The sequence below is a fragment of the Marmota flaviventris genome, chromosome 12 (assembly GCF_047511675.1).
Source record: "Marmota flaviventris isolate mMarFla1 chromosome 12, mMarFla1.hap1, whole genome shotgun sequence".
Taxonomy (NCBI): Eukaryota; Metazoa; Chordata; class Mammalia; order Rodentia; family Sciuridae; genus Marmota; species Marmota flaviventris.
This window is the reverse complement of record NC_092509.1, coordinates 57,027,331-57,043,858: the sequence shown is the minus strand read 5'-3', so window position 1 is coordinate 57,043,858 and position 16,528 is coordinate 57,027,331. Positions and strand designations below refer to the sequence as shown.

The following is a 16,528-nucleotide window of genomic DNA, read 5'->3' as shown; positions in this document are numbered from 1 at the left end:
TCACTTCATGGTATTATTATTAGCGTCCCTATCCTCATGGTCAACCTGCTTCTCCAACATGAAGGTGTCTCCCAGTCTCAGTAGAGGAAAATCCCTGAGAAGACAGGATCTAGTGCCAGGACAAGGGAGAGACAGTGAGCTGAGAAGTAGAGGTCTAAGGTCTGGGTTACATGGGCAGAGTTCCTGCCAAGCCACTCCTCTGGGTAAGTATTTACAAAGCGTGTCCATCCTTGTGCCTAATTTTGGTTGGGCCAATGTGGTTGGGGAACTTAAAAAAAAGTCAGCCCATGTGCTGGCCCAAAAAGAATCTGCAGGCCAATGAAGCCTAAATCCACTAAAATGACCCCAGAGGACAGTGCATGCCAAAGGGTCCCCAGAGGACTAGATGATCCTGGGGACTTTGGTGTCAGATGTTCCCTTCTTCTGTCGCTGATGGGTGGAATAAAGATCACACTCTAGCCAGGTTCCCTAGCCACTTCCACCTGGTGTTGGCAAGCTGTGGTTGTGGGGTGACCTGTCCACATCTTCCACAGCTTCCAGCTCCTTTAGGGCAGAGACTACATGTCCATGAAAGTCATAACCCCTAGCACCACAGTGATGCAAGCAAACAACAGGAGCTCAGTGAATTGGTTAGCTCCGTCTCTTTATCCAGTGTGACCACTGGTGTCCCAGCTATAAAGACTGGCGACTTCATCTGTTTTACTGAGTAAAATTGGAAGAGAGACTGAGAGAGAAAGAGAGACTGGAAGATGTTAGAGACAGAGAGAGGGACAGAGAAAGGGAGGAGGCAAGGGACAGGGTGGCATGGATTCTACAGAGGTCAGTTGTCCATGCTCATTTGCAAGGCAGTGTCAAAGTCACATCTGTCACTGCTGTGGCTGTACTTGCAGACGAGAAAGTCTCTTGGAGAGGAAGCTGTTCTGATGCTTCCATCCCCAGGAGCCTCAGGGCCAGGTCCTCCCCTCCCACAGCTGGTGTGTGGCTTCCCACACACAGAGCAAATCCAGGAGAGTCGCGTCTACCTGCGTGTCCCGCCAGCTGGATCCAGGGATACTTCTTCTTGAAGGACATGACAAAGGGAGACCAGTGCACCATGTTTTTTATTTTTCTCCATGATTTGCTCTAGAAACAAGCAAACAAAAAGTTCTACATTAGAAAGACAGCCACAACTTTCTGGTTAGGATGTAAATCAATGGGGCCATAAGGCAGGGGTGCCACGTCCACAGCACAGGTGCCCTTGGGACACTTCAAGCACCTTCCTGGTGTCATCCAAATGGTGCAGTCACATGTGGCATTGTCCCATTTTATAAATAGGCTTAGCAAGATGCTCAGGGGGTCTCCAGGGACGAGGGTCAGGGATAGGTGACGGAGGAAGGCAAAGTGCTCCCAATCCAGTGCTCCCCTTTTCGGATCCTTCCCCAGTATGTGCCCTTCTTTGTGGTCCCTCTCAGGGCCTCGGTTTCCTCGCTGTCTAGTGAGAGACAGACAGCTGTTCCACCAGGCTTCTGGGATGAATGGGCACCAGAACTCTGGAAAACGACCTCCCTCATGCAAAGTGCAATGCTCCTCTGAGGATGATTTCAGCAGGCCACTGTCACCCAGCTGCAGTGTTGCACTGCACATTCTATTTGCAGATGTGGTAGCAACAGAAGTAGCTCCTGCCTACAAGTGGTTTGAAGAAAGACTTTAAAAGGACTTTAAAGGGACAGCACTTCCCACCCATGACCTCAGTGTCCAAGGAGGTGAAAAGTCCACAGCTCTCTCCTTTACTTTCTTCTTAGGACGTTTCTTAAGTCAAATGGCCAGAAACGTCAGTGGAGGAGGGGGTGTCCTTTGGACAGAAAGGAAAACTAAGGTTTAACCTTATTTTATTTTTACCACAAGCATACAGGCAGTTATTAATATTTCCATTTGTTCCTGAGCTTCCAAGTCATAAGAGAGAAAATTGGGATTTAAATTAGTCTCATCTTGGAACCAATCTAGGTACCCTTCAACAGATGAATGGATAAAGAAAATGTGGCATATATACCTAATGAAATATTATTCAGGCATACAAAAGAATGACTTTATAACTTTTGCTGGTAAATAAATGGATCTGGAGACTATCATGCTAAGTGACATAAACCAATCCAAAAAAAACAAAGGTTGAATGTTCTCTCTAATATGCAGATGCTGACTCACAACAAGGGGCAGGCACAGAAGTTCAGGGGATTAGACAAAGGGGAATAAAGGGAAGGAAGAAGGGATGGAAACAGGAAAGACAGTAGAATGAATCGGATATAACTTTCTTCTGCTCATACATGACCAGTAACTCCATATCACGTACAACCACAAGAATGAGATCCTAATTAGAATAAGTTATACTCCAAGTATGTATGTATACTTTCATGTATATTTAAAAAGAACAAATAAATAAATTAACCTCATCTATATAGCTCCTTACAAAAAAAAAATCCCTTTCCCTCCAGAAAGAAATATGTCCACAGCAGGGGAAATAATCCTTATGTTAACTTTAAAAAGAATGGATCAAATGTCCTCCCAAACACTCCAGCTCAAAAGGGAGGGAAAGAACCTGTAATAGGAAGCATTTCAAGGTCCTGAGAAAGTGGGTCCCTGACCAGCCAAATCAGAGAGCAAAAGTCACAACAAGCAAGGCTCTGAGCTGGGAAAAACAAGGAACTGTGCAGAAGAGGGAGATGATGGGTCGGCGGGACCTCTCCTTTCCCAGTCCTCAAAAGCACCCGTGGAGGAAGTGGAGGCTGAGGAATCTCAAGGTGAAATCAGCCTCCTTTGCGTTTCTCTTTGGTGAGACTGCTCGGTCATCGCTGCTCTGTCATCAAGTTTTCAAGTGAAAATCTGTTGAAGGACAGGAAGTCTTTCCCACTCAACCTGGTAACTTCCGTCCCCTTCCCAGAAACTTCCACCCTGCCACCAAGACTGACTGGTTCTTAAGTGAGGGCAGCACAGTGCAAGGCCATGTGACAAAGGGCCGGCCTCTGCTGACAAGGATGTTTTTCCTAGATGGTTCTGATGGAGATGGCCAAAGAAGGCTGGGAAGGCTGCAGCACTTCTTATCTAAGCTCCCAGAAGGCTGCGTAAACAATCAGGCAGACAATGGTGAGGGCAACAATGGAGGGGCAGAATTACACAAGGAGAACCAAGCAGGAGCTCAGTCAGCGCTCTCAGAGGCCATTAAGGTAGGTCCAAAGGAAAAATGCACAGGCCCTCACCACCTGCTGGGCACATCCCTGCAGCAGAGGACAAGGGTCTGACAGGCTGTGGGCTGCAAGGAGGAAGAGGTGCTCCCTATCCCAGGCCCTTCCCCAGCAAGGAATAGCTAAACTCCACAATCTTCCTTCATGGCCCTTCTCAGGGCCTCTGTTTCCTCTAGAAAGCTGGTCCACCAGGCTCCTGGGACTGATGGACATGCTAAGGACCCTGGAAAATGATCTCCCTCATGCAACAAGGCAAAACAAAGATGACTACCAGAAAGGGAGGATCTTGTGTGGTGAGTCCTCATGGGGTCACAGGTAATTTGAGGACAGACTCAAGAGACAGAAGGAGACAACTCCAGCAGGACAGACCTGAAGCAGTTGGCACCAGATCAAGCAGGCACAGAGGCTGGGAAGTGAAGGGAGCACAAGCAGGGGAGGAAGTTGTAGATGCCCCATGGAGAAATTGGGACTCGAGAGTGAGGGATGGGTATGGGAAGGCAGCCAGGACCCTGCAGTTAGGACCCTGGCCTTCCTCACTGATGGCCCTTGAACAAGTCCCTGACCCTTTTCTTGTCTATTAAATGGGAGTAATGCATAGACCCTTTTCTCCCAGGAGATAGAGCTATTAGAAGACTGCATGGGCTCAGGGGTATTTGTGGAGAAGCCTTTAGGTCTCTGTGTTCAAGGAAGGGACACAGGGGTCTCTGAAGATACCCTGGAAACAATCATTCTGGGCTAAACAGAGGTATTGTCATAGGGACTGGAGAATAAAGACAACAGAGCCTCCGACTGGTTCAGACCCATGCTGTTGGTAAGAAGCTTCCTGCAGTCCCATAAGGACACCAGGCATAGTGAGCCTGTGACCCCAGGAGGCTGGAGGGAACCATGCTGGACAAGAAAGCAGGACATGGGCCCAGCAGAGGCACTGGAAGCTGTGAAACCTCTCCTTCCCCAATATTTCTTCCAAGGCTAAAGACCAGCGGTCCAAAACAGAAAGAGGGGTACTCCAGGGTGGGGAGCCCCTGTCAAGGTCAGCGTGTTCAAGGGCCTCCCAATACTCCTGAGCTCTGAGGAGGTGGGGCAGCCTTCCAATTGATTTCCCTTTTCCCATACCTCCTCCCTCCATTTGGAAGTATTTCTTCACCATGAGAATGGGCAGAAATTCTCAAGAGTCCGGCCATCCCAAGGCTGCTCTGCCTGGACAAGGACTGTGGAATATTCCACTGGCGAGGAATGCCATGCCTCTGCCCTCGAGACTCCTGCCCTCTTCCTGGCAGCAGCATGCAGGGGTTTTCCCAGGGGGGCGTGGGGGGCGGCTGTAAAATAGCAGCACCCAGGCAGTGGCCAAGTTGCTGCCAAGCATTAAGCAAAAAAAGTTCTTTCCAGATCCAGGGCCAGGGTAGGGAGAGGAAGGTGCAGGGTGAAACATACCCTCCTGCCCTAGCTCTGAGGGGCGGAGAAAAATAAAAGGATGAGAGGACATGACAGGATCATTCCCTTCTGATGGTCCTGAGACCATAGCATCCAGCTCAGAAGTCAGACCTACTTCTGGTAGAAGCTGCTTTCCAGGTAGTGGGTGAGGGCAGGTTAGGCAGATGGTCTTGCCTCCAAGCCCTGTGCTGCTGAAGGAAGCCACAGTCCTCAGAAATGGATTTCGGGCCTCTTCCCCTGGCTGACAGGTGGTGAGGCAAGAAGGAAGGCAGCCAGACAACCCGGAGGAATCTCATCCAGGGGAACGTAGCACTGTCAGTCCTGGCCCTCCTCCAGGGTAGATTCTCAACAGCAGACTCCATGGTTTTCTAGTCCGAAACCAGATTATAGACCCAGACTTCTGGTTTCTGAAGCTGAGCAACCAGCAACATCAAAGCGACCTTCAAATGCCTCCAACGTGGTGGTCTGGCAAAGAGTACCTGGGTACCTACTGATTTCACCGGCTTGGCTCCTCCATCACTTCCCAACCTTCGGGGGCATCCTCCGAGGACCCTTCCCAGAGTGCCCCAACAGCTCCATTGGCATGCCCAGTCCCCACTGGCACACTGGGCTGCAGGGTCCTCCTAATGTGAATCTGAGGCCATTAGCTAGCTGACTGACCAGATCTACTGGGTCATGTTGCTGGCTGGCATGCAGTTCTGGGATCTACCTATCCAATGAGTAAATGGGTGGTCTTCCTAAGTCTGCTGAGCATTGCAGTGCAGAGGGACTCACTGCTGGCTGGCATAGCTCTGTCATCTCACTGGGAGATAAAAGAGCTCATTTCCATAGATTCCCAGACGAATCCTCCAACCCCACAGCCGGCACAGGGTCTGGTGTGTGCATCTGTAACTACTGTCATTTGCCAAGGTCTGGCTATGTGAAAGGCACTGGGCCAGGGGCACATGACCTTGTTCTGACCTTCACAACAACCTGATAATTGATAGGGGAGCATTTTCTCCATTTTACCTCTGGCCCTAGGCTCAGAATTGCCCAGAGCCCTTAAGAACCCAGGGTAGAAATGATCTAACCTCCAGTGGGACTGCCCTAGCCCAGGCCGAGCCCAAGGGAGGAAGTCTAGACAGGGTCTCCAATTCCATGTGGCTATGCAGACCAAATTCCAAACCTCCCAATGAGGTTCGTGGTCCCTGGGGATATGCAATCCTCTAGCTGATTCTCCCAGTCAGGCATCCCCAGTTGTGCTACAGGGAAACACTGTATTAAACAAATAAGAAGGCCACCTGGCATAACCTCCACATCTGGCCTTTGTCTTCCATAACACAGGCAAAAGAGAAATGGTGGGGAGCAGGAAGTGAGGGAGGGGAAGCAAGGACCCAAAGCCACGGGCTGTGGGGAAGAAAGGACCTCGGGCCATCCACTTATGTGTGCCTTAGCCATTATCAGGATCAGCCACGTGATATTCAGGTCCAGCCCAAAATGAGTATGAAGGGCCCCTTGTCCAAAATGTAACAAGAGTGTCCAGATGGGAAGGGCAGGGTGTTAACCATGTGTGGGGCCCTTTGACAGGCCTTCTGCACTGCATGGCTCTCAAGCATGCCCAGGATGCTGTCCTGCCTCCCAAGGGGGTGTGGGGGGTGCTTTGAAAAAAAATGGTCCCATTGTTTGGTGGTGGCAGGTGACCCTGGGTCTTCATGTCTCAGTGTCCTGACTTGTGTACTTTGACAGTGATCAGAAGCTCCTCAATGCTGGGGGAAGGGGGAGAGCTCAAGGCTAGGTGCCTTCCGATCTCCTTGTGGGGCTCAGAGCAGCCTCCTGAAAAAACCTAGCAGGGGAGATGAGGAGGGTGGCAAGTCCTCAGCTTTCCGACTCATTCATCTCCTGCATGTTTTTATTTCTGGGCTGTTGGGGTATGTCTGAGCCACTCAGTGGACACCCCTCCAGTGCCCCCTCAGGAGGACTAACCACTCAGGGTCAGCACTCTCTTATCCTCAGTTGGACCCACATGCCCTTGGGTTCTGCTTCTATCTCCTAGCTACTTCCTGACCCTCCAAACAACATGGTAATTCTCAATGCAATGTGTGTGGGGGGCGGGCAGAAAGGTTAGAGGTGCACACTCCTCTATTGTGAGGACTAAAAGATGATTAGCAGCCCCAGCGGGTCCCATCCCCTATCCACACTTGGAAATATCTGCAGTCCACTAAACTTGAACTCTTTCAGGCCTGTGAGGTTTTGCAGGCAACTAACTTCTGGTTCCATACACCCCTTCCCACCCTAGCCTCAGACTCCTAAAGGTGTTGCCATTAAGGATTTTTACAAGAGTGGCTGCAGATTGCACAGGATTTAGCTAACCCTGTGAGTACTTATAAGCTATTGCACGTGTGTGCACACACATGTGTTACTGGGGAATTAAATCTAGGACATGTTAGCAAGCACATGCTAGCAAGCACTCTATCTCTGACCTACATCCCCAGCCCTCCCTGTGTGTATTTAAAAACTCAGCTCAGAAAACTTTCTTTTTTTAATATTTATTTATTTTTTTTTAGTTTTCGGCGGACACAACATCTTTGTTTGTGTGTGGTGCGGGCCGCACGCATGCCAGGCGAGCACGCTACTGCTTGAGCCACATCCCCAGCCCCAGAAAACTTTCTCTCTGATTTAACTTTACTTTCTGGGTTTTTCCAACTCGCCCTCAATACAGCTCCATCCCAGTTCTGGGTTTTGTTTTTTCTACCAAGGATTGAACCCAGGACTGCTCAACCACTCAGCCACATCCCCAGCCACTTTTCATTTTTTTACAATCTCACTAAATTGCTGCTGCTGGCCTTGAACTTGTGATCATCCTGCCTCAGACTCCTTAGCTGCTGGGATTATAGGCAAGCGCCACTATGCCTGGTCCAATTCTGAGTTTCTGAGTGACGCCATTACCCAGCCAGCCCTAGAGATTGAGCCAAATCTTAACCAGCTAGGAGGAGGGAGATCAAACCCAACCCTCTGGGAACCTGATCAGAGGCACCTGGAGAGCATTACATTTCCAGGCAGGTGTGGGCTTTGCTCTATTTCTTACCAGAGTCCCTGTCATTCTTCTCCCAACAGCTGCAGCAGGCCTCCTGAAGACAGTGACTTACAGTTCCAAGTCTACCCTGAGGCAGGCTGCCCCTCCTCCAGTTACCCTTCTGGCCAGCTTTGATGGGCCCACGGCTGGTCACCACCCTGTAAACTAGGACCCCTCTCTCCCTCCAGCAGATTCTGTCCAAAATCCTCTGCCTCTGAGGTAAAAAGGCAGCCCATAGCCCTAGAAATGAGTTCTAGAAGGCGGCATGATAAAGCAGAGCACAATTCCAGTTTGGGGGTTAGAATGAATTTCTGCTCTACCAACTCCCTCTTCGGCTGGGCCCAGACTCGAGCATCCTCATCTTTAAACTGGGCATCCATACAGAGAGAACTCAAGGAGGCAGTAACCATACACAGGTGCTCTGCATGTGGTGGTGGATGGGCAGACCAATGCATTAGGCATTTAAATGTGACTTCTTTGCATGTGCAGACTCAGATCCTCGTGCATACACACACAGCAAAGAGTTACCCTAGCTATGTTGTTTTTGGAGTCACAAAATACAGAGATTATTTCCCTTTTCAATATTTGACAGATTTCCCCATCATCTCTTTTACTATAAGTAGAAGGAAATTCTTCCTTTATAATTTTCTGTTCACTTTGTTTTTGACTTCTGTGTATTTTATTATTTTTAATGCAATACTTTTTCCTCCAAGGCACAGTGAACTGGCAAGAGTCCAGTGGGGCCCTTCCAGGAGACCATATTGCCAGGTGGCAATCAGATAAGCTAACTGTGTGATTAATTGATTAGAAGCTTCCCCTCCAGTGAGAAGCAGCTCCAGAACTCTCACAGGGTGGCTTTAGCCCTCTGAATCTATGACTCCAGGAGAATCTGAGCTGGTGTGAGCCCAGCTATGTCGATATCAGTTTCTGGTTCAGAAGGTCAAAGAAGTTGCAAAAAGGAGAGAGAATGAATTCCCAAACCACCCATTTCAGGTGTTCAGAACACTGCTAAGCACCACTAAAGAGCAGTGTTCTTAGGGTCAATAGTCAGAGTTTTCAATTTCATTTTATAAGGGGGGATTATGACCATTTTTAGCCCCTGTCCCAACTGACTCATTCCTCCAATTTGCTACTTTTTCCTCCAGCACTTCCCTTTTTATTTAAATAGTTTGATAACTCTGCTAACTTCTATTTTTAGATAATTATAAAGAAAGAATTTCCATCTACTTATAGTAAAAGAGATGATGGGGAAATCTGTCAAATATCAGAAAAGGGAAATAATCTCTGTATTCTGTGACTCCAAAAACAACACAGCTAGGGTAAGTCTTTGCTGTGTGTGTATGCACGGGGATCTGAGTCTGCACATGCAAAGAAGTCACATTTAAATGCCTAATGCATTTCTGGGTATTGTGGTAACATCTTATGGACACCTTATAGCACTGATAGCAGTATTTCCATTTTGTTAATTATGAAACACATTCAGAGACATTAAGTAACTTGCCTCAGGTCACACAGCTTCCAAGTTTTATGCCATTTAATTCTGAGGATTTTTGCTTCAGCAAACAGAAGACTGGGCCCCTGATGTTTCTCCTGTTTCTCAGTCTACCTGACTCTACTCCATTTATAAAATAGTGTCACACAACATACCTATAATCCCAGGACTTGGGAGGCTGAGGCAGGAAGATTGAAAGTTCGAGGTCAGCCTCCCACACTTATTGAGACTCTGCCTCCAAATAAAAATAAAAAGGGCTGGAGATGCAGCTCAGGGGTAGAGCACCCCTTGGCTCAACCTGTAGTACCAATAAATAAATAAATAAATAAATAAATAAATAAATAAAACAAAATCACACATAAACAGCAAGTGCTTTGTCACAAGAGTGACCTTTCAGATGGGGGAGGCCTGAATAAAGACCTGCCCTCCCCTCTTCCAAGTCCGTTCCCAGAAGGTCCTGGCGGACACAGGCTTTAGGGAAGGCACATTTGACAAAGCGCTAAAAGCAGAGGAGGGAGGGTCCGTTCCGTGTCAAAGCTCCTGTTCTGCTCTTGCAAAAGTCTAAGTGAAAGTCATTGAGTTTTCCATGTTTGGAAAAAAAATGTTTTTTTCTTCCTCCTTCTTCTTTTGGTCTTTCTAAAAAAGCAGTTAGGGTTTCCCTAGTGATCAGTGCAGCCTTCACAAGGGAAAGGCCTTCTGCTTCTCCCAGGCTGCAGGGGCCAACTTTGTTCTTTGTGCTCTCCCCTGGCAGAGGCTGCAGTGACGCAGGGTGCGAGCCCAGGCAGGTAGGGCCCTGGGCTCAACAGCTCCCTCCTGGGCCCTGGGCAGAAACCTGGAGGCGGCCCAATGCACAACTTGCTCTGCCAAAAAGGAGCCCTGAGCTGAGAGGAGGAAGGCCAGGCCTTTCAAACCAAGACACCGAAGATTGGAAAAATAAAGCCCAGGGACTTGGCAGGGCAGGTAGCTCCAGCTAAAAATAAAATCTAGATTTAAGACTAACTGCCTTCCCCCATTAGCAAACAAGAATCCCCTGAAAACCAACTGCAAAAATGCTGTGTGAAGAAGACTTTAGTCTATGTTTTATTTTATTCCCTCCCTGACCCAGCCCTCTCACCATGTTCCCACATCCGGGTGGCCCAGAGCTTCTCCAGAGCTGCCCACCCAGCTGGAACTTCTTCTCACCTTTCCTTTTCAGCCCCACCATGTAGGGGGGAATTATGCCACAAGCTGCAGCTGGGCTTGTACAGGTTGAGGATAGTTTTCTAAAATGCTTGGGACCAGGAGTGTTTCAGATTTTGGAAAATATGCAAACATATAATGAGATCTCTTGGGGATGGGATCCAAGTCTAAACATGAAATTTACTTCTGTTTCATATATACCTTGTACATACAGCCTGAAGGTAATTTTATACAAATTTTTAGTGCACCTGTGTTTTGACTGCGAATGCCATGTGAAGTCAGGTGTGGAGTTTCCATTTGTGGCATCACCTAGGTGTTCAAAAGCTTTTCCATTTTAGAGCATTTTGGATTTGAGATTTTTGGATTAGGGATGTTAATTCTATACCTCCTTTAAAAATCAGTGCTGGTCTGGGGCAGGAAAACAAGGATGGTGGGTATTAGATCAACCCCTGCAGGCCAGATGCCCTGGTTACCACAGGCATGAGAGGCATGTACTGGCTTTGTGTCCTCTTGGGGTGAGTGTTCTGTCTTCTCCACTCCTAGCAAACCATTAGGGCCACCGTACTTGGGGTGTGCGGTGTGTGGAACTGGTCAAACAGGAGGTGGAAGTTCTGGATGCAATTTTCAAGCCCCTGCTAACTCTTACTGAGGGCCACCTCCTGGCTCAGTTCACTCCTAGCAGCATATTCTGGTAATATCCAGGAAAATCCTAAGTGTCTGCCCAGCTGTTCCCTCCTGATTAGTTATTTTCTTCCTGTTACAACTCACAGTTCAGTTTCTAGACCATGGGTAGCACCCAAACTGGCACCTTGAGGGTCCTTCCACCTGGTCACTCTCCCTCCTCCATTATCATCCCAGGAGGCTGTCTTAGACCCAGGAGGCAAGGACAGGGCTGCCCGTGTAGAGTCTCATCTGAGTTCCCGGAATACTTAGGAGCAGGAAGAAGCAGGATTCCACCAGGGCCACAGGACCAACCTCAGATACCTCCCTGCACTCACTAGGCACCCTCAGCTTCTCAGGTACCCTCTGAGATCCAGCAGAGGAGGCCATCTTTTTGTCCCACATCTGTCCACCTCCAGGTCCCTGCTCTGCAGTGGGCTCTGCCCTGCCTGCCCACTCTCCCTTCTCCTTTCTGTGCATCCACATCCCACCTCTCCTTCCACAGATCCCTCTGGAATTTGCAAACTTGCCCTGCCTTCTCGGTGAAGCCTCTTTTGGGGTGTTGCACCCCCACAGCATTCCTGGGATCCTCCCCACAGCTCTACCCTTGAGTGCAAGTGATTCTTATGTACCACACGTCATGTCTGTCAGTGGTGGGAATGCTCCTGGAGGACTGGGAATCTGTCCTAACCCTTTGGTATATCCCCAAGCTGGATTCCCAGTAAATCTGCAATACTCCTAAGAAAATTCTTCAGGGTCCAACAGACAGTAAGGGCTCAAGCCTAGAAGAGAAAACATACCCAAACCAATGTTCACCCTGCTGTACCCTCACCTATTCACACCTGGATTTTTCCAGAGACACCTCCAGATATCAGGAAGGGCTTGCATATGCAAACTTCCTGTTCTGTCTGCCTGGGGTTGTCTCCATGTGCCCCACAGTTTGGCAACCTGGCTGGCCCCACACACAAGAGTATCTGGAGGATCACCTTTCACTCAGGTTAGTTCACCTTGCTTTTCTCCTTGCTCTGGGATGTCCTTGCTGGTGGATAACATCCACAGCCAGGACACAGGGGACACCAACAAAGAAGGCTCTTCCACTAGAGACTCTTTCAGATTCACCCTCCATCCCTTGTCCTCATTTTCCAGGAGCTGGCATCAAAGGGGGCTGTAGTCTTGCCAAACTAGTCTTTTTTTGGTTATCCAAGAATCGAGGTGTCCTTCACCCAAAATGGAAATGTTCCTAACCCTCCCCACCAGACAGGGCCCAGAAAATGTTCCATCTCTGGTGAGAAGGTCACTAGCTTGGCTCTTCCCTCCTCCTCCCTCTTGGAGTCCATCCTCTTAAGAACTAAAAATAATGGAGGGCGAGAGGACAGAGGGGAAACTGAGAATGATGTGGAGCCCTAGGAAATGCCTTGGTCCACACAGAGCCCAGTATGGCTCCCACACCAGGAGGCCATCCGGGTGGGAACCAACAATAGGCGGAAATAGGGAGCAACAGAGGAGGGGGCCGGGAAGGGAGCCCGAGGGTGGGCAGACTCTCACACCACACTTCCTAATGGATAAAGCCCAGAGGACATAGAGTCTCAGCCTTTCCTCTGGGAAAGGGCGCCTGGGGCTCTGCCCAGCTGCTGAGGGCCACCCCTGCAACATGCACCAGCTCCCCCTTCCCCCTCCCCCACCATCGCCCTTCACCTCTTCCACTCCTCCCCAGAGATTTTATTTTTATTTTGGTAAATGCAAAAAACAAGCCTGAGTTACATAGGGTGGAAATCTACTGAGGGCTTTCACTGGCAACAGACAATCAAGGCTAAAGTTATGGAATGCTAAGCACCCCAGAGTTTCTTCTGGGCCAATCCCTCAAAAGGACCAGTCAGGATGTGAGACCTCAACCCCACCCCAACACCTTGGGAGGGCTTTGCTGGCCTGGGGAGCTAGAGCCACTTAATCCTTCCTTCTCAGCCCCTGCAGGAGTGAAGCAGAGCCAGAGTACATGGGCTGTTCTGGTAACAGTGGAGACAGCTGATAAGCATTATAAGCCAACCACAGCCAGACACAGTGTTAAGTATTTGATATGCATTGTGTATGTACAATAATAAAAGTGCCTCAACCTACCACAGAACTGTTCTCATTATCCCATTTTACAGAAGGGGACACTGTGGCACAAAGAGATTAGAAAATTCATCCAAGGTTCTATGGACAGTATGTCTGAACTGGGATCTGAATCTAGGCAGACTGGTTCCAGGGTCCAAGCTCTGTGTCACCTGCTTGACTACCTCATTTCTTGCCATTTGTAATAAGTAACTTTATAGCCAGATTAAACTCAAGTTTAGATCCTGTTATTCCTGGCCAGTGGTATTAGGCAGGTTACCAAACTTCTCTAAGCTTCGGTTCCTCCTTATCTGCCAAGTGGGAATACCACCTATCCTGCAGTGATGCTTTCAGGATTAAATAAAACCAAGTGTTGTGCCGGCTACAGGAGCGCTCAACCTCTCACTTGAACAATCTGGTCTCTGAGCTCTCAAGGGCAACAGCGCAGGTAGGATGAGACCTAGGGGATACAGCTCCAGACTTTCAGTGGATATTAGCAGTGGGGCCAGACTACCTCTTCTCTCTCTCATCCCCAGCCTTTGAATCCCACCTTTCTGGGAGGAAAGTTGAGGCAAAGGCCACAGCTGACAGGAAGTGGGTCCTTCCTAACAGTCTATTCCCTAACAAAAGCAGACTCCTCCCTTAATTAAGCAAGGTCTTTCTGAAACTTCAAAACACCCAGGAGCCACTGTTTGTTTAATACTTGGGATTGAACCAAGGGCGCTTAACCACTGAACCACATCCCCAGCCCTTTTTAATTTTTTTTTTTTTAAATTTTGAGACAGGGTCTTGCTAGGTTGCCCACAGCCTCCTTAAACTGCTGAGGCTGGCTTCAAACCTGTGATCCTCCTGACTCAGCCTCTCTAGTTGCTGGGATTACAGGTTTGTGCCACCACACCCAGCTCAGGAGCCACTAAGCCAAGTGTGAGAGAGCATGAAGACAATGAGGTAGCCTGGCACAAAGGTCACCACCAATAATACTGAGTCCTTGCAGACCCCACTCCCCATCCAGGGATCTGTGTGGCCTGCAGTAAGTAACTCAGCTAGTTCCCCAGGGAGATTTGGCTTGGCAACAGGACCCAAACTCTATGGGATAGTCACCTGTAGAAACACTGCTTTATTATTTGCTGAAGATAACATTTAAAAATTCAGGAATCTGAAAGGGAATTTTATGCAGAATGCTAAAGGATCTGAAATGTCACCTTTGCTCCACTGACTCTCATAAGCACAGCATTGCTGAAGGAAACCAGTTTCTGAGCTAACAGCTCCTTGCCAGGCGTGGTGGCTCTGGAGGCTCTGGAGGCTGAGGCAGGAAGATAACAAGTTCAAGGCCAGCTTCAGCATCTTAGCAAGGCCTAGCAATTTAATGAGAACCTGTCTCAAAATAAAAAATAAATAGGACTGGGGATGTGGCTCAGGAGTTAAGCACCCTTGGGTTCAATCCCCAGTACCCCCCCACACCCCTCAAAAAAATAGAAACTCCCTTATACCCTCTACGCTACGGACACTCATGGACAAAATACTACCTCTTAAGTTGATTCTGGGAATGCAGAAAGTGCTTGTAAGAGATTTGGTTAAGAGTGTTACCCTGAAGTAACTCCAAAGCTGGAATTTTGGAAACTCCCACCTAAGGAATTTCTAACAAGGAAACTCTTCAGGAAGGACTCGAGAGCTTACAAGTGGTATCAAATATTTAGCTATATTTAGAAAATTATTTCCAAGCAAGATACATTGGTGCAATTCATATTTCAGAAAGATATACTGATTTGCCTGTGGCTAACTGGCGCTCAGCATATGGTAATACAGATTTGCAGAGAACCAGAAACCCCGAGCTACTTTCTGAAGAAGGCTGTACAGCCTGGCCCCGAAGAGGCTGATGCACAGCTCAGAATTGTGCTATGAGTCACCCAGCTTCCCTCTCCCGGCTGGCTGGAGCTGTGCAGGCCAGAGTCCCCTTCTCACTTCATCAGCCATGCATCTGTTCACGTGTAGACTGCTGGAGGCACAGGAAACGGGTTGCCAAAAAGGCACACCAGTGAACCCCCGAGTATGAACAAGTGCCATCAGCCCTGGGAACGAGGCTGTCCCCCGGGTGGTGGTGACGTCTTTGTGGGAATGTGTGATTTTCATAAACAGATTGACTCATCACCCTTTCTCATGCATCTGTCGACTGGGGCCTGGTAGTGGCAGCAGGGTGCTTACTTAGCACTATCACCTGCAGCATAAGGATCCCAGGGCCCCCCTAAGAAGCAGGAAGCACAATGGCCTCCCTTTCTCAGAGAAACAGACAGGGGCAGAGGGATCTCCCAGGCAAGTATTCCCATCTGGGGCAGACCTGGGGGTCCTGCTCAAACTCCTAACCCTGAAAGCCCACATGCTCAACTGCTGCCAGGTTCTCTCACCCAGTGGGAACAGGGACAGCTCACCACAGTTTCCCTCATTTTTTGCATTAGGCTATATTTTATATTGCAATTTTATAGAGTAGCTCCTGGGATTATTACAGACAGAATATGTTTTCACCAAACTGAGGTTGGGCCCTCCAGTGTAAAAGAAAGGGGCAAAAAGCTTCATTTCAGGCCCTCTCTGCCCTCCCCTCAGACTGACAGGGAGGAAAAATCAACAAACCTTCAGCAACATTCATATATGCCATTCATTTTTCTATCTAAAGGATCTTCAAGCTTGGACCTCTTGCCTACATGGCTTACATTAGACTCTTGTTAAAATGGAGGAACTTGAGAGCATTTTGTTAAACAAAATAGGTCAGACTTGGAAAGTCAAGGGTCATGTATCTTTTCTCATATGTAGAAGCTACTGAGAAAAAGAGGGGGGTGGCACGGGGAGTGGGGAAATCTCATAAAATTAGAAGGGAGAGCAGCTGAGTAGAGGAAGGGGATTCCGGGAACAGAGGGGAGGAAAGAGGAGACACCAGGGCATAAAATTGACAAATTATGTTATGTGCAAGTATACCACATAGAATTCTTTGCATGTCACAAAAAAAATCCACTATTATGTATAATTATAATGCAACATTAAAAAATTATTTTTAAAAAGAAGACCATTCCATGTCCTTCCTACTGAGAAGGGGAAAGGAAACATTATTAAGGGACACACATATTTCTCTGAAGAATGCATTCTGGAATGGCAGAGGATGAAACAAAGGTGACCCCTGAGGTCCTTGCAGCCAGAGATCCTGAGCTGAAATTACCACGGAGTCACTTGGAAGAATGGTCTGCTCTCACAGACAGGGTTTTTCATCCTTAACTGGCTCCAAGCCTCCAGGTTCAGGAAGCAGGATCTGAATGTGTGCCTTTGACAATCTATGAAGCCAGCGAACATCCTTAGCAAGTCTACCTGCTATCTGCTAAGCACTGTATATATATCCCAGTGGAAGTCACAGAGCAGCTTCTG

The 16,528-nt window shown here is 48.4% G+C and overlaps 1 protein-coding gene across 3 annotated transcripts in view; it reads right to left on the bottom strand.

Annotated features, from left to right (window-relative positions):
- Itpkb (inositol-trisphosphate 3-kinase B) overlaps positions 1-16,528 on the bottom strand; it is a 100,608-nt gene that overhangs the window by 14,768 nt on the left and 69,312 nt on the right. For all 3 annotated transcript variants that reach the window (XM_027954756.2, XM_071600014.1, XM_071600015.1), the window contains exon 3: positions 1,023-1,122. In XM_027954756.2, coding sequence (XP_027810557.2) covers positions 1,023-1,122 — 100 coding nt within the window. The remainder of the gene's footprint in view (positions 1-1,022; positions 1,123-16,528) is intronic.